The 18254-nt window shown below is 39.9% G+C and overlaps 1 protein-coding gene and 1 long non-coding RNA gene across 9 annotated transcripts in view; one reads left to right on the top strand and one right to left on the bottom strand.

Annotated features, from left to right (window-relative positions):
- TSPAN4 (tetraspanin 4) overlaps positions 1-17725 on the top strand; it is a 744385-nt gene extending 726660 nt beyond the window's left edge. For 5 of the 8 annotated variants that reach the window (XM_072985627.2, XM_078383668.1, XM_072985626.2 and 2 more), the window contains 3 exons: positions 5174-5305; positions 9041-9124; positions 10896-11261. In XM_072985627.2, coding sequence (XP_072841728.1) covers positions 5174-5305; positions 9041-9124; positions 10896-10964 — 285 coding nt within the window. In that variant the 3' untranslated portion in view covers positions 10965-11261. Of the gene's footprint in view, positions 1-5173; positions 5306-9040; positions 9125-10895 lie in introns of all 8 variants that reach the window. The other 3 variants (XM_078383665.1, XM_072985624.2, XM_072985623.2) reach the window with 1 other exon arrangement.
- On the bottom strand, positions 540-14443 carry LOC144586048 (uncharacterized). Its single transcript, XR_013540752.1, has 2 exons — positions 14175-14443; positions 540-5737 (listed from the first exon to the last, which is right to left on the bottom strand). It is a non-coding gene; the product is annotated as an uncharacterized LOC144586048 (long non-coding RNA).
- Positions 17726-18254: the final 529 nt, after the last annotated feature.

Genomic DNA, 18254 nt, shown 5'->3' on the forward strand with positions numbered 1-18254 from the left:
ATTATATGACAATGAATCCCATGAAACAGTTACCAGGCTACTACAAGTTATATTCACCATGACTTGGATTTACTGTGAGTATTTTGGAGAATGAAATATTAGGTACAAAGGCTTTTTGACTGATCCTTATGGACAGATGCATTGGCCAAAGTCCTACCGGTTTTCACATTGTAAATTGAAAATGGCCTAAATTGCCTCTGTGTCATTACACCAGCTGCCTGTCACATACCCAAGTCATTCACTTGGTTGTGCACTTAGGCACACAGGGCCAGAAAATTATGAAAAGAACTTGCACAATTTCCTTTTTCACACACAGTGCTTCACAGTAGGACTCCGTTCACTGAGTCTATTTGCATGTGTGCCTATTCTTAGCAGCATGACCAATGAAAATGCATACGAATAGAACAAAACCCACCCATCTGAGATCCTGAGTTCCCTCACAGGGAGAAAGGTACAGTAGCCTAGAAAGGAAGCAAATAAATTATAAACTCATAGTCACAATTATGTTACAGTTTGGAGGCAATAATCAGATACTATTATTTTAGTGATCCAGATATTACCTATCTTTGTTTTAGGAAACTATACAAAATCAGTCATTTGGTATGTTGTGCATTTTCATACAACTTAAACGTATGAATTCCTTATCTGTCTCTTCAGTATTTAAGGCATTTAAGATTTCACTTATCTATTTCTTCTTTCTTTACCTTTCTCTCTGCTGATAGTCTTATTCCTCCTCACAGATTAAGCATGTCTGTAAGAAAAATTGTGTGACGTCAAGTCAATTCTGATGTACAGCAACTCTTTCCAGAGTTTTCTAGGTATAGAATAATCAGAAATGGTTTACCATTCCCTTCTTCTGGGGAGTGCTCTGGGACTGGACGGCTTGCTCAAGGCTACACAGGCTGGCTCATCTCAGCCTGAACTCCACAGCCAGAAACCTAACTCACTGAGCTATCCAGCCAGCTTCCTTCATGCAAACATACAAGCATGTCTACATAGAGATAAAACAGTTATGGTAGTGCACCTGAAGTCCCAAACTGTGGAGCTCAAAGTTCCCAGATCAGAACTTTCATAGTTCCCAGATCAGAACTTTTTCTATTGGGAAATCTTGAAAAAGTCACTTTTTAAGATTGTAATTCCTATAAATATTCTGTGAATTGTAGCCGAAACAGTAGCATCTCCAAGCTCTCTTTGCAGGGGTATAAGGACATACCACCTGTTTTGCACCAAAGGCTGATTACAAATAACGAGCTATTTGTAATTAATTCCTGTTTTTGAAAATGACCTACAATGCAGTTGCAATTTGCCTTCATTTTTGATAACAATAAAAACAACATTCCCTGGCAACAGGCACTGATTTTTTTAGGCTGTCTGAGCTATTCTGTGCCCTCCCTTGATGTTTGTAATTGGTCCAGATTTACTTCAATTAGTTCCTGTGTTTAAATATTCCGTTTGTGCTCAACAAAAGAGGAGAGGTTTGTCATAATCCCAGTGGCTTGCTCGTTCTCCAGCTTGAGTAGATAAACTGTCTGCCAAAATTCCTCTTGTACATTTCAGTGAATGTGCTTTCCCAGTCCTAAATTGCTTTGACGTATTGTTTCACACACACAGGGGCTGCCATTAATTTTATGAATAATGAACGAAGAAGAAATTGGGAGGTACTGAAGAGTTTGTGTATTCAGTCAGTTTAAAGAAAGAGTGCAAAGATCAGCAACCCATTCAGATCACGGAGAAAGTAGAATACAGATCCCCTTAGGCTGCATTACAGTCATAATAAGATTAATTTGCAGGAGCAAGAACCTCTCCTCCCCACCCCCCTTACAAAAATTAAGAACCAGATTTTGAAATATTGTTGATTCTGTCTGATGTCCCTCTGTTGGTACTGCAGGCTTTGCATGTGGATCTCAATGGAAAACACCTATTGCTCTAGGTAGTAACAAATCGACAACTAGTGCTTCCTTTCTTTTCAGAGATTTTTATTGGAGGCAAGAGCATCCAGCACCAAATTCCTAAATAACTAAGGGCTAACATCTTGTTGGAGACTGCAGAAGTTTTAATGCCCTGATAGTATAAGATTCCATGTTGTCATCATCATCTTGTTATGCAAGCTAGAGACTGACCTATTGAAATAAATGGTGCTTCACACACAAGCTCAGCAAAGCTCCCAACTGTTAGTCCAACAGATGAAGAACATACAGCCTAGGGATTAAACATGATCAGATTAATAATTCCTCCCACTACCACCCCAATTTTCTTCATCTTTAAAACAAGTCTTCCTGAAGTCCACCTTTGTGGCAATCAAATGCTTGAATTACAACAATTGTTCTCTTCATACATGCCACAAGTCCCCCATCCATGGACAACTGATGGGGTATATAAATTATCACACCTTGTTGTTCCATCAGGTGGCGCTGAGATACTTGCAGATAAATTAAACCCAAGGCTGGATTTTGAACTATGGCACCTTCTTCCCTCAATAGAATTGTGCTGTCTGAAATAATGATGGCTCCCATCTTTTTGCCACACATTAGCTCAAAATAAGCCAAGATACCCCAGTTAGTTTGAGGCTCAATTTGAAGATTAGAACTGAGCACTGATTCCTTTTGTACCTGTTCATACTTTCTCAATTCTGTGCTGTTCAGTGGTTTGTACTGGGAAAAAAAACCAAAAAGCATAACATTTTTGTTGTTTTCCAATATGTGTTTTAGAAGAAATAATATTCTCCTTAGAATCGGATCATATTCAAATAAACAGGTGTGAGTGGTTTTGTGCCAGGCAGATTTCAACCGAAACTGTGCCACATAAACTCGGGGCCACAGGAGGTACTTGTGCCATGATTCAGACCAGCCACATGATGTCCACATAAATCTGGAGGCTCTGCCAGACACTTGATCCTCGTCCTGACCATCTGCTGAATCACAAATGACAATAGATATGGGTTCTAAATATACGATAGAGCAGTGGTCAGGGAACAGGGGTAAATTAACCCAAATGGGGTAAAAATGAAAATCCTGGGTGTAATGAGGATGAGAAGAGCCCCAGTATTGATGCTCTCATATCCAAGATGAAGCAACATCATTTCTCCAAACTCTGAAGTTTTCAAGTAAGGTGAAGCTTTCAAAGTAATTTTGAATAGAGTCAATAAGATTTTGAATTCAAATAATGAACGATTTCCTTCCTTTCAAATCAAAGTGGTAATGTCGGCGTATATACATTTTTTTTGGGGGGGGGGGTAAAAGGTAAAAAAATTCCCTGATCCCTGCGATAGAGAAAGGCAGTTCATTTGGTTGCTTCAGAAGGGGTTGGAAGTTTTTGTTTTATTTATTAAGAGTTTGCTCCACATTAGAAAAATACTCAAGTTATTTCCAAAATCACTAAACAGAGGCATAGAGCAGCTTAACTTGTTCCTCATTCCCTCTGATTTACAGGCAAAGGAACACTAGATCAATTTGACAAGGGCAATTTCATTTAGCAGATTTGTATGGTCCACAGATAAATAACTAGTCACTTCAAATATTCTTGGTGTATTATGTCATGGGAGCTGAACTGGGGAGTAATGCAGCAAAGCACAGTAGATGCTGCTAATTAAATGAAGATCTTTTGGACCCTTGGCTGAGATATCTTGAGAGTAAGTAATAAACAACATTTGTTTGTCCAAGCTGTACAGTGTCCAGGATTCCATTTCACCTTTTCAGAGTACCTGCACAAAACCAAACCAACACATAAACTCTTCGAGCAAATTTTCTGCCTCTTTAACCTGAGCTATGAATCACTTGCCTTCATGACACACTCCAGTGTTCATCCACATGCTGAGCAGGTACAATGCAAGAGATACAAATCATAGTTTACTACTGTGCTATCTGGAAAAAGTTTGTTGCCTGCAATCTCAGCTCCCAGATCATGAATATCTGTATTATGGAATGTCAAAGACCATTTCAAGGCAGAGCATGTGTGACTCGGAAGCCACTCATCTTTACAAAATATAATAAAGCATGTTTCACTGCTGTAATCATTTCGTTTGCTGCTCATTTTTCCTAGTGGTACTAGTATACTCCAAAAATAATGCCACTGTTGACAGTCTAGTGTCTGATGACAAACAGCTTGCTGAGTCATGATTTCCCGCCTTTAAATCCCTGGCACAAAAATAGCAGGGAAAGAATTGTTTTCCTTATTGTTTTCCCCTTCACCAATGTCATTTTAGTTGTCTTTGCTTTTGCTACAAAATGCACAGTTCTCAGCAACTACACTTTAATAGACTTTAGTTTCTACCTGGAGAGTCACTTTCAAGCCCCCAAGACTTAAGTAGCATGGGATGGTCTTTCCTACGGCTTGAGGGAATTACTTCCTCCCCCCAACTCTCCAAGCCCAGTGGAGGGATTGGAAGGAATTCTGATCTAGCAGGGCCCTGGCTTCTGGTATAGGAAAACATCCCTCCTTATCTGTAGTTCCTGTCCTAACTGTCCTGCCTGAGGAAGAGAAGGGGCGTATCTAGAAGCATGTTGCTCTTCCCCGCATGTAATAAATATGGTGTTTGTGAGTGACTGTCTTGCTCTCATGCCACACCGTACCTAGAGAGGACAGGGCTCCCTTGCTACCCTTGGCTGGGCTGCTTTGATATCACAGCCAGTAGCTGGGCATTTGGAGCCAGGAAGTTGTGGGAGGTGTTAGAATTCTGAGACTTTTCCAGGAAAGTGGTGTAGCTCTGTTAATCTGTAGCAAGAAATTTCTAAAACAACGAAGAGTCTTGTGGCATTTTAAAGGCTCACATGTGCTTTTTGCTTTTTTCCTGGCATGTGCTTTCAGGAATTGCCAGCTGTTTATATCTGATAAAGTGAACTGCAGCCCACAAAAGCTTAAGCCATTAGAAACACATGAGTCATTACAGTGCCACAAGCCTTTTCATTGTTTTAGAATTCTAAGGTTAATCAGCGCATTGTGTAAAATTGAAACTGATCAATAGTCATTAAATGAACACATTTGTTGAAGAGAAGTAAGCAAAGTCATTCATCTGTCAGATGATGGTGGAATATTCCCATAATGGAGGATTCAGGAAATGTGCCTACTGGAATCCTCTGGGTTCCTTTGCTGTGCTAGACCCACCAGAGTCTGCCCTTCTGTCAGTGTTTAGGTTGCTGCATGCTCTTACGTGTCACACTGGCTTCCTCCCTTCCAGTTCAGATGCTGTGGCGTGTCAAACTACACTGACTGGTTTGAAGTATACAATACCACACGCGTGCCAGATTCCTGCTGCTTGGAATTCAGTGAGAACTGTGGTCTCCATTCCCCAGGGACCTGGTGGAAAGCTGTGAGTAGTTCATTTTCAATCTTATGTCAAAGTCAACTGACCTAGAATTGTACAGATTCCAAAGGAGAAAAGGAAATAGTTGTACCTCTACCTAATCGTGTTGTTTCCTCTTGGGGCATGACCTAGCATCTATCAAAAAGACCATGCTGACACAGCCTGTCAAATGTGTGTGATTCCTTCACACACACACACACACACACACACACACACAACCACAGGAAGAGAAGGCTTTTTGCTAACAAGGTAGAATATAAGAGGTTCACCTTTAAAGGGTGGAAGGGGCAACAAAAACACAGAAAGGGCACAAGAACATGAGCTAAGGCCAGAGTGCAGGATTAATGCAAGATTTCTGGTCCTGTCCATCATGACTTTTTTCCACCATTTCCTTGATCATCCGTAACAACAAAGGGTTCTTGAAACAGCTCTAGCTTTCTGAAAGGAAAAGAGACATAACACTTAAACTAGTGCTGAGCTGAATGTTTTCTTCAGGTTAAGTTTCTGCCTTGAATTAATGACCGGGGAAGCATTTTCCTCCCACAAAGTCCTTCAACCTGTCCCTTTCACTACTATCACAGTCCCATCCACCCATCCTTTTTTTACAACTTTTGCTTTAAAGGCCATTTCTTCTCTCTGCATCACTCATCAAGTGGAGAAACGATCCCATACTGAATACGATAATGTCACAATTTAATGCAGGTAATAAAAGGTATCTTTCTGCTGACATCACAAAAAAGTAAATGAAGCCCATTAGGGTATAGGAAGTGTTTTCTTCAATGATCACATAATGCCAGCTAACTGGGTATATTCAGTGGATCGAACGGTTTCTCATTTTTTGGTACCAATTTCTGAAAAATCAACCAGAAAGAGTGCTGCTTCCTTCTCACTCTGGCTTAGTCTTTTTGGGGGGGATAGCGATCTGCCTCTTGTTTAAAGTGTGTGTGTGGGGGGGGTGGCTTGTGAAACAGCTGAGACGATGCCTTGTCCCAAAAGGTCAGCCAGTACACACTCCCCATTCTCCAGTTCTATGCTCTTTAGAGGTTTGGATCAACATTAATTTGAAGTGGGAACAATACACCATTTGTTTTAAAGTACTTTTAAACAGCAAACTACATTGAACATGCCAGAATATGGCCTTTTAAACACTGAAACCCTATGCTTACCTGCTTAAAAGCAAGTTCCATTGAATTCTACCAGACTGATCAGGTAAAGGGGCACAGGGGTGCAGCCTTACTGTCTCACAGTCTCTGTACATCAGCTGCCACACAATAGCTGCAACTGGAAAATGCCCAGTATCATGGCGTCTAGCATTGCATGTGCATCATGACATAAGTCATGGTTTCATTAGTTATCCATCCTATCCCTTTTACTCATATTGCCATTCTTTGGTTTTCCTCCCTACACGTGTTTCTTCTTCCAGTGTCAACTTTGGTTTCAGAAAAATCCCCCCATTTGTATAAGGTTAGATCCAGAAATGCCATTCCAGAAATGGGAAATCTTGCTTTGTTGGCAGGAAGAAAAAAAAAGGATATAGCAAAAGCACCCTGCAGAGGGAAATGAATCAGAGGACAATTTTCACCTAGTCATTCTCTTCCCACTGGAGGCCCCCCCCTCCCATAATTTTGCACACTGTTTGTGGAGGCTCTTCAGAGCACCTTAGGTGGAGACATAGAGACACATATGGGTGGAGAATTTCCTGTGAATTCTGGAGATTGCATAGATTCATCCAGAGTGCAGAGTGGAACAAGGAACCTCTAACTTGTGGGCCCAATTTGATATGCGGAGAGTCCAAATCCAGCCTGCTAGAGGTTGCCTGTTTGCCTCTCCCATAGGAATAACTGAGAGTTCCTGCTGTCTTCATCCAGAGCGATTGCAATGTGGAGGGGAATCTTCATGGTTATCTCCAGTATTTGATCACAGATAACAAGGACTCTCCTTCCAGGCTTGTGCTTCCTTCAGTTTCAAGTAGCCCTGTTAGGAAGCCAGGCTTTTTTCACCTTCCTCACTCAGGAAAGGGAAGAAAGCCACTTAGCCAGCACCTATAAAGCTGTTTGAGTCCCAGCCTCAGGCCTTGGCCAGCTCTCCAGGCATCTGGCTGAGGGAATGCAGCTTTGTTCCCCACCACTTTCCCATGCAAGGGAGGTGACCAGGAAACAAAGTGATGGAGCTGGCATTTGGGCAGCCTGCACCTGCCTCTGTCTCCTTGCCCTCGCCTTCCACAAAGTGACTCACCTGGTGCTTGGGAGAACCAGTCAAGTTCCACGAGTGTGACCTGAACAAGGTGGTTTGACTCTCTAGCTATCTTCGCTACTTAGTGAAAGTGAGAGAGGAGGAAGGATGGCTCCCTGATTGCAGTGCCAGCTTCAAAGCTCCAGTCAGAGCTTTGGCCTGAGTTTATGAACCATAGAATCATAGAATGGTGACGTTGGAAGGGGCCTATAAGGCCATCAGTTCCAACCTCCTACTCGATGCAGAATGTCAGGGGTGTGTGCATCCATGCTTCCAAACTGCTTTACTGTCCAAGGATCTGGGTAGTTAGAAGCTAGTTGTCAAGGACCATTACAGAACCACTGATAGTGACATAATTGGCATGCATAGGTTTCCAGAACTAGCTCTTGGAGGCATGAGCTGTCTTACAGGAAAGAGGTTTATCTCTTTTTCTGGAAAATATTCTTGCAAGTCCAGTTGTGTCTTGTGGTAGCCAGCTAGGAACTCAGGCATTTGGCATGTTCTGAATGTGGCTCAAGGTTTGCTCTTTGGGAGGACTGGACCAAAAATCGTGCTCTACCAGGAAGGTTCATTGGGTCAAGAGGGCATCTTGTCCAAAATATGTCGCAGCCCTTTTTTTTTTTTAAATCCCTGAGGATAAAATAGAAGTCTAATGTTATAACAATGACAGATAAATAACTACTTTTTGTCAAACACTGCCTTGACTAACAATCCTACTAGGAGACGGATCAGTGCTCAGGATTGCTAGATCAGCAGCATGACCAAATGTTATTTTTCATTTCATGGACACCCCAATGACCATGCAAACCATTCTGTCAATGAAACTATTTTGGCTTGAGCAGCAACTGCCTTATACTGTATATTTTCCGTGTATAAAATGACACTTTTTTACTTAAATAATTAGACAAACAATTGAGGATTGTTTTATACATGGAAGGCAGCCGCTTTCCCTGCCTTTTGCAAAGCCACAGGGTAAAGCAGCCGTGAAAGGGCGGCACGCTGGCACCCCTTTGATCCTGTAGCAGCCATGAAAGGGCTTCAGGACCAAAGGGGTGCGAGTACACACATTTTCAAATTTTATAATTTGGGGGATGGAAAAGGGGGGGGTCGTCTTATAAACAGAGAAATACAGTAATTGCCTTTCTACATCCTTTTACTTGCCTCTGCTTTAAAAAATAGAAATCCCTGTTGCAACTGGATATGGAATGAGTTGATTCACATCAGCTAAAGTGCAGAGAGCACTTCTTATTATTCCGGTTATTGTATCTTGCCTGCAGCATCCATCCACTTGACCTTCAGATATACAGTCTTTCTGAGCCCTTAACAATCCAACTTCATTGCAAACTAGCCTTCGGGCATATTTTGCAGCTTCACTGGCATGCTGAAATCTGAGAGACCTCAGATTACCCAGTTTGATCAGACTTTACAGTTTCTATGTGTGCCTCTTGACTGTCTGTTTCTGGGTAAATAAACCCTTCTCTCTCTTTTCCTCTTTCTCTCTCTTTAAAGCCTTGTTATGAAACAGTGAAAATATGGCTCCAGGAAAATCTGTTAGCAGTGGGAATTTTTGGATTGTGTACAGCATTGGTTCAGGTATATTTTTATCTTGTTTTTCGAGCTCTTTATTATATACTAGTACAGTAAAGAATTATGTTTTCAGAATTTTTCTTTCTATCTCGTATGTTTTGCCTAATGATAGCACAATCCTAACATTGATAACTCAGAACTCAATCCCTAAATGCCTAAAATGTCAGAAGCATATACCTTCTTTTGCATATACGTCTTTGCAAAAGTTACATTAAAGTTTGTCGTCGTCGTTTAGTCATGTCCGACTCTTCGTGACCCCATGGACCAGAGCACGCCAGTTTGTACTGTAGTATTATTAATGCTGAATACTTTCTTCTTCTTAATATGCACATATGAACCCATGCATCTGCTATTTATGTATTCATTTTTAAAACCTTGTTTTAATTGCTTACATTTAGGACCAAATAGAACCCTTTACTGCACAAGATTGAAAATCACCAAGCAACCTTTTATACATGTTACTTTATCATTAAAAGATGCAATTCAAGCAAAATGAAAGCAAAATTCAGATCAAATGCACAATCCATGGCTGATTACTGGCACTTGGTTCATCCTTGGTCTACAGAGAAATATTTGGCCGCTAGAGCAATTAAGTAGATGTAATTTCCGGGGATTGGGCCAGATATAGATGGATATACTTTAAGACCCTGATTTTAGTGTGATTTCAACAGCCTTTGATTCCATTAACAACTAATGCATTTTACTTAACTAGTTCATGGGCAAGTTAAATGGACTGTAGCTCACTTCCAGATCCATCCGATGAAGTTGCTGGCTATAGTCCATGAAAGTTTTTCTTTTTTTGGTGCAACAGACTAATATGGCTACTGCCCTTGAAACCAGACTTCAATATGATTAGTTTTTCACTAGATTTTGTCTAAGTGTTGAAAGGTGAGTTACCAGTTCAATATAAAGCAGAAAGGTGTTGGAGAATAGCTGAAAACTCTTTAACAATGGGAGATTCTGTGCAATGGCTCAGTGTAAATGATCCATTATTTGGAAATAAGATAGTCAGCTGACTGAAATGCTTTACTTGATCAGTGCTCTGTCTCTTTTATTTTAAAAGTGTGATCGTGTCAGCAGAATTCAAGGTGTCTTGAAACAAATACTATTATTTATTGTTAAAAAGAATACCTACCTCTACAAATGTTCGCATTCCCATTACATTAACATAGCCAAACCAAATTAGCATCTGTTCCTAAGTTATAGCTGAGCAATTAAAATCAGCTATTTCCAATTACAGCTGATCCTACAGGAATTAAAAGATCCTAGGGGACATTCTCCTGCATAAACTGTGCAGCTCTTGTTCATTTCAGGGGAGGGGGCTTGTGCAGAAAAAAATATCTTAGTCGACTGGAAATATGTATCCAGTAGCCTAGTTTATCAATGATGTTTCTATAATACAAGAGTTATCTATGGTGCCAGAGCAAAGAATTATCTATTGCGTGCAACTTTTCAGTAGAACTGTGAATAAAAATATAAGACTGGTTTCTACCTCTTTCTTGCTGGTTGCAAAGAAATTCATCACTGCTTCCATTCTATAGCTTTTAGGTTTTTCATGTTGGAAGATTTTATTCATGAGCAGAACACATGATGCAGAACTATATTTCATTTGAAGTCATATATCTGGTGGCCTGTAACTCTTATTTCCCAATAATGATGCTGTGTTCCCTGTGTTGAATTCATTATCTGTCCTGAGTCAATAGTATAAAAATGCAATGTGTAAAAAGAATTTAAGTTTATGCTGTTTAAACTTGATTATGCTTTTTTGTGTCTACAGATTCTTGGACTGACGTTTGCAATGACCATGTACTGTCAGGTTGTCAAGGCAGATACCTACTGTGCATAAAAATCACACTGAATGTCCATCTGCATTGGCTTGCCCTCTCTACAACATGGAAGAGGACTCTTCTTCATGCTCAATCGTAATTTTTTTCTATGTAAAATAAACTGTGTAATCCTCTTTGGAAATTTTGTGAATCACCCTATTTCATCACCACCATCCGAAAGGAACTGTCAAGGAACTCAGACTTGCTTAGACAGAAGAAAATATTATTTCTAAATAACAAGAAAGAAAGAAAGAAAGAAAGAAAGAAAGAAAGAAAGAAAGAAAGAAAGAAAGAAAGAAAGAAAGAAAGAAAGAAAGGTCCCTTTTTGCACAGATTGTGGTACCTGTGAAGAGGCTGATTTGAAATACATCTATATATCTATAGATAGCCATGTATCTATATAGATATATAAATATGTTTCATTTATTTCTCTTTACTTCTGGTGAATAGAGGTTTCCAAGCATCATGCATCCACCAAGTTCCTGAAAACACAGAGGGCAAATAATTTGTCAAGACCAGTGAAGAGAATGCATCCTTTTACTACAGCTTGTCTTTATAGACCAGCTAATGAAACAGTTCGGTTCTGAACTCTCAAGATTTTACCGTAGGATATATTTGGGGAAAGGTTGTGGTCTCTCTAAAGAAGTGGTGTCCATGTCCTGCTTTCTGAAATCAGGTTTATAATGAAAAGAGGGACCTAACCTGGACCTGCATTTATATCTGTCAGCAGAAACTGGGTTCTGTCTTACACATTACACTAATAATAATATGCAAATGATGATGTGGGAAAATCGACAGAAAGTATATAGATATATACTGAGCATTCTAAATTAAAGTGAAGTAGTCTAGCAGATGCCTAAAGAAGCAGGAAAACTCACCACTTAAGTTTCCTGGGACCACATATTCAGAAGGAAATAATAAAATATCACATTGGGCACAGAAATATAGTCAATTAGCGAACAGGCAATTATTTCTGATTGATGTCTTATTTGGTAAACAATAAGCTGTAGTTATCTTTCTATAACATATTTTCAATATTTTTTTCACCTCACCTTTGCCCTATTCATTTTCAGAATAGAAGCAATCAGCTACCTGCACTGATGTACCTTTTCATTCATCTAGTCTGTGATAATTTCATCTTTGTATGGGTGCACTTCTGAGGTCTAGGAAAATATCCAGATACAGACCTGTTTAATGCTTTTGTTTGTAACTGCTGTTTAAATGATCCTAGCTGGCTAGCTCAGCCAGAGGTTGACAGTTGATTCCCCACTGTGCCTTCTGGGAGAAGAGCCAGGCTATGTGACCTTGGGCAAGCTGCACAGTCCTAGGGCACCCCTAAGAAGAAGGGAACAGGAAGCCACCTTAGTGTGCCCTGCAACTAGAAAACCCGGGAAAGGGTCATCATAAGTTGGAATTAACTTGATGGTGTTTAATGATTACTATTATTATAGGAAGAGCAAGAAAATGTGCATAATTTCCCTACCAACACACACACAGAGAGATGATATATAGGCACTCGTTTTTCAGTTTCAGTTGCCTGTATTAATTTAAACTGAAGAAAATGTAAGCCTTTAAAGCTTTAGTACATCCACATACTTTTCTGTTTATTAAAGACACAGGCTACCAGAGATGCCAAAGTAGGCAACAATACTTTGTGGAAATTCTACTTGCCCTTACTTGCCCTTTCCATGCTATTCATGGAATGTTGGATCAGCTTTATGCTAATAAACTGCATTATGTGGTATATTGATGAGCAAAAATAACACTATGACAGAATGTCTGTTAACCTGTGCACTGGTAAGAATTAATGAATAGATGAATGTGGGATGCTGATTAGATTACGATCAGAATAGGACAGACATGTGCAAGTTCCAAGAGGAACAATGTGCTATTAAATCTATGGCCGTGACCTAAGCCCAATTGTTAGTTAATGCTATGCTCTTGTCACACACAACATCCAAGTAAACCCAGAGGCTGGCTGCAAAGCCAACATGATTGCCCAGATCAAACTAGTGGGCATATCCATGGAATTCCCTGCCTGGTTAATTCTGCCCTCAGCAGCTGATGGGCTTGAATCCAGACCTTCTCGGTATCTCTGTCCTTTAATAAAGTTCATAATGCTATTCTGTCCCAAATGGAGAACCTGAAGTCTACAGGTTATGCAAATTAACTTCTGCTATGCCATCTGTAAACACTGACTATTGGTGGGGAGCCTTTCAGGTTCAAGTAGTATAGTAGGGTTTTGTTGTTGTTTATTTGTTTGTATTTGGTTTTTTTTTTTTTTTTGACCTTCATTGACTTCATGGCTACAAAGTCTTTCATGGCTAAATGAGTTTTCAACATTCACAACATTCTGAGGAGCTTTCAGGACCAAGACTGGGTCTTTGCCACCACAGAAAACCATTTGACCAGCTCAGATATTTCTATCAGCAAAAGTTACTTTTCTATTGTTAGAAGATTCTACCAGCATCCTGCTTCCATCAGGCAGCTGCACATAAGGTGCACACAGAAAAGCAGATGGGAAAGACTATTCAGCTGTGGATCCATCTCCCCACAACATGGATTCTAACATCAAGTACATATTCATTGTAATACAACAGTAAGATGGGATATATAGTACATATACTATTGTAAGGGCCTGTCTTTTTAACTGTCATGGGTTTCCCCAGAGATCTCTATAGTTGTTGCATCAGCTAAAGAGACATGTTTCATAAATCCCTAGTATGCCTTCACCCCCCCAAAAAAAACTATGGGATGAAGAGATACTAGATAATTAGCAATTGTCATTAGATAATTACTAATATCATTTAAATGTGCGATAACCTTACTGTAAATCTTGGAACATTTGCAACTCCTTGCCGCAAACCCTGATGATATACAAATGGCTGCAAAACAAATTTGCCTCTACGTTTCCTCTCCCAGTTCTATGTTAAAACTAACTTTCTTAGCTTCTTTTGTGCACAAGTGTTACTGCTGGCCCTGCAGCTGGGCAGTAAAATCAATGAATCATTAACTGTAGGTGCCTGTGGCCCAAAACCCTATTCATTCAAGCTAAAACATATCAGCTAACATATTGAAGCATGTGTAAAGAGCCACAGGCCTAATGAGAAACACCCATAATGATGAGACAATACAAGAATGCCTGAGGGGAAGAATGAGGAACTGAATTTATCCCAATTCCCTACCAAGGACCCTACGTTTTTTCACTGGACATTGTCCTTACTGCTTACCTATGCCAGCTTTGAGTAATTCTGCCTTTCAAAGCAATAGCTGACACATTCTATTTCTTCTGTGGTGTAGATGCTTCCCTTCTCCTGCTTCTCTTAACATACAAAAAGCCGGCAACCTTGGGAGTTCCGTGGCTGTTAGTTGTCATGCTTCATTACTGCTGTGGGCCTCACGAGCATTCCTGTTGACAGCTTGTGGATTCCCATCTCCGTAGAGCAGAATAATGGAGTGATGAACACATTAATAAAACATTGTTTCTAAAAAAAAAAAAGTTTAAAAACAGATTAAATCTATTTGTGGAGATCTCCACCATTAAAAATTAACAACAGCAGCCCTTGTGGCTCAGAAGATAAGAGTGCCGAAGTTGTGTTACAGAAGAGAATCGAGGGCCCCACAAGAGTTCTCAGTTAATCATTTTACAGTATTGTCACCAAAGGGAAAGTAGCTAGCAGTACCAAACATCTTGCATTTTAATGCTCCCGTCTTCTGAATTCTGCAGCACCACTAAAGTGGATGCCACCATGCTAGTCAACCATTGCTTGGAGATTTTAATGAACAGCCCTGCAGTTCTTCCTATGACTCAATAACATTCATTACTTAGAGACAGGACTGCCATTTATTTTCTTCACCAACATCAGCAAGAAGACTGGTGGGCAGCTTCAGGCTTGTCGGGTCTACCTTGTGGTTTTATTTTGTTTCTTATTTTACCAGCTCAACCGCCGATCAACCAACCAGCCAAGTAAAAAAGGCATGCATTTAGAATCTTTTCACATAACAGTCCTTTTCATGTTAGCCAAAAGATTTTTCTCTTTCAGCAGCCTAATTTCACAAAAGAAGCCATTTTGTTTTTCAGTTGACAACTGGGAGTTTGAAACTCCTGAGCATCAATCACTCAAGAGACTTCCCAGCAGATTCCAACCTACCTTTTGCCCATCCCTCATACGGGCAAAATAATCCACTACTCAGAAAGCAGTGCTACTCATAAAGTGCACTGTCTTTTTACTATATAGGCAGCCTGATATTAGCCAGACTAGATTCAGATGCTCCTTTGACGGCTCAAGAAGCTTGGCTGTACTGCTAGGCCCTACTGGATGGATACAGGATGGATACTTGTAGTGCTACCTTATACAGTGGGGTCTCTACTTAAGAACTTAATCCGTATTGGAAGGTGGTTCTCAGGTTGAAAAGTTCTTATGTTGAATCTGCATTTCCCATAGGAATGCATTGAAAACCATTTAATCTGTATCTTCTCTTTTCCGTCCATAGAAACTACGTAATGTGCAAATTTGAAATAATTAAACAACTTCTGAGATGCTGGTGAAGGGAGAAATTATTGGGCAGGCCACTAAAGAAAACAGAATGGACAGCAAGAGGTGGTCCATGTCAGTGAAATTATTTGCTCAAGAGAATAAAACACTGCCAACCTTGGTGCTAAAGCAAATACTGGCCGCTTGTGACACAGAAACTAATTGAGCTATTAAAAAGGAGCTCAGACAACCCCAGTCACAAAGCTAGGTACCAGTAGCTTGACATGTACTGCAAAAGACTCTCCATATATTCATATACGCCATTAGCCAGTCTACATGGGACCTTGACAGTATTATTATTATTATTATTATTATTATTATTATTGTAGATGGAGACAATTCAGTTCATGCATACACACCTCTCTTGCTGATGAGTCCACAATAAGCAGCACCGAGTTTCTAATAACTTCTTTTACACGTGACCCACTCTTCTAGTTTGTTGGCTACTCAGTGTGTGTGCATTCAGAACAGCATGGAAGAAGCCAGTGCCATTGTTTTTCTATGTTCTAAGCACAGGGCTTTTAAATGTACAAAATGACCAAAGCCATTTAGGGGACAAGAGTTAAGTCTGCCCCTAAATATATAGGTTTGGATCCTTGGTGCTTCATTTTTGGTACGTGGCCCAAGGGCCTATTGTAATCCTATTGAAATCAATGCAAATTAGGATGTGGAGTTTACATTTCTGTCTATCACTTGTTGCGATTGTGTTGTCTTGTGTCTACTATGAATATACTTAATAACAATGTGTATTATAATATACTGTAAAATAACTACTGATAGCTACCCAGATTTGTTATCTATGGTGTGGGGAGGAGAGGAGAAGGAATATTCAGCTCCCTACACCACAGAATTAACAACAAATTTCTGATCTATGAGTACTTTCTATAACGCTTGCTTTCTTTCCATTGTATCGCCACAATAGTTGCACATAACTGCAACAAAAGTGAATTTGCCACAGATGGTATGGAACAATGTGCACCTTATAAATAGGAGCATAAAGGCTTCTTTAGAACATTGTGCAATAGTGAGTCGAAGGTTCTCAGGCCAAGACCTAGGGGTTAGGGCTATCTATATGTAATGGAAGAGGGATGGGCATCCCAGAAAGATAGTGCTGTGTGGTTCAGGTCATAGCTGCGATATAACTGTGACACAAAGAGAAAGACAGCAGTAGAACTGGGTGTTATGTTGAGATTCAAGCTTTTTAAATAAATAGCTTGTAGGTTGATATTATGCATGTTGGTTCAGAAGTAAGTCCCACTGAATTCAGTGGAACTTATTCCAAAAACAAACAAACTGTGCAGAGGATTATGGCCTTTGGAGTTTAAGGTCCATATTGCATATTATGTGAGGCAAAAGGACTGCTTTAGATGCAACATGTGGTCACGTGCATTGTCCACCATTCACAATGATGATGGTTTTCTTTAAAAAGCAACAGCAGACAAACCTTGGTGGGAGAGGAAACAGAGCATCTGTCCCTTTCCTTCTTGTGTGGCTGCTTTGTTTCTCCTAAAATCAAGAAGTTTCCCAACTGCTTTTTATCTCACAAGGAAACTCTACTTTCTATTTATAACAGGAAACGGGACCTTAGGGGTATAAAGTTTAGCAGAAAACACACACACCTGAACAGAGAGACATAAGCCCTTGTCCATTGTGAGTTCCTCCATCCAAACTCAACAATCTACCATGGCCGTTTTGCATAACAAACAAACAACCATCTGAAGCATGGATCTCCGCTTCACATCCAGTTTGGGTCTGCAGCAGCCTTGTCTCCTGGATGACGGCGTACTGCACCCAAAGAGGTTTACTGGGCAAGTCCCATCCAACATCTGTTTGCAAACAAGCTTCTCACATTTATCTGCACATGACATTTTAACATGTGTGCTTAACACACTGCCTCAACATATTATGTGAGAAGATAATATGGACCTCAAAACACAATGTGCGAAACAGCCCCAAAGTCCCACAGGTGATGTGAAATCTTTGAGCTCCTTGGCGCTTATATCCTACACTTTTGTAAAGGTTGCCCTCTGTTTTCCAAAACATTTAGAATTAAGTAGCTCTGTTTCATTTCAGGCTCCATTTGCATTATATACTTTTTTCAGTGTTACCTGTTCCTGTAGCTTTCCTTGGTTTCCTTGGATATTCAGCAACAAAAAGGAATGGTCTATTTTCATGCACCTCATAGGAAGAAAAAAGAAGCTATACATTATTTTTTAAAGAACTGATTAAACATTCTTTAAAATTTATTGTGGAGTGTGTTTTGAATTTTTAAATATGCATGCATAAAATAATACCATATACTGTTGTTTCTTTTTTAAAAACCAAGTTTTTCTTATGCAGAGTACAATATACAACAATTTCCCTCATTTTCTAGGTGGTTACTGCTACTTGGCGGTGGGAAAGGAGCAGTGGGGAGATAAGAAGAATAGCCAGCATCGTTCTGTGCAACACCCAGTAATTTTACAAAATATAACCACAAATTCAACGTCATGACTTTACTGCAGAAAGGAAATTGCCTGGACATTAATTTATCTAATACCCTATGAATGAAATTTGTTTACAACTCCCCTTGCCTGGACCAAGTAGTGGCTCTGGTATAATAACACAATTGCTAATTGCAACCAAATGTTAAAGGATTGCTAATTTTAATATGCTCTTATGTGAACTTTCCCATAAACTAAGTGTAATCCTGTTGTATAATTTTGTGCCATGTAACTTGGATTGGATCCTACCTCCCATTACTTGTGCTGGCTAGGTGTGATGGAAGTTGCATCC

Source organism: Pogona vitticeps, chromosome 1 (assembly GCF_051106095.1).
Source record: "Pogona vitticeps strain Pit_001003342236 chromosome 1, PviZW2.1, whole genome shotgun sequence".
In the NCBI taxonomy this organism is placed as follows: Eukaryota; Metazoa; Chordata; class Lepidosauria; order Squamata; family Agamidae; genus Pogona; species Pogona vitticeps.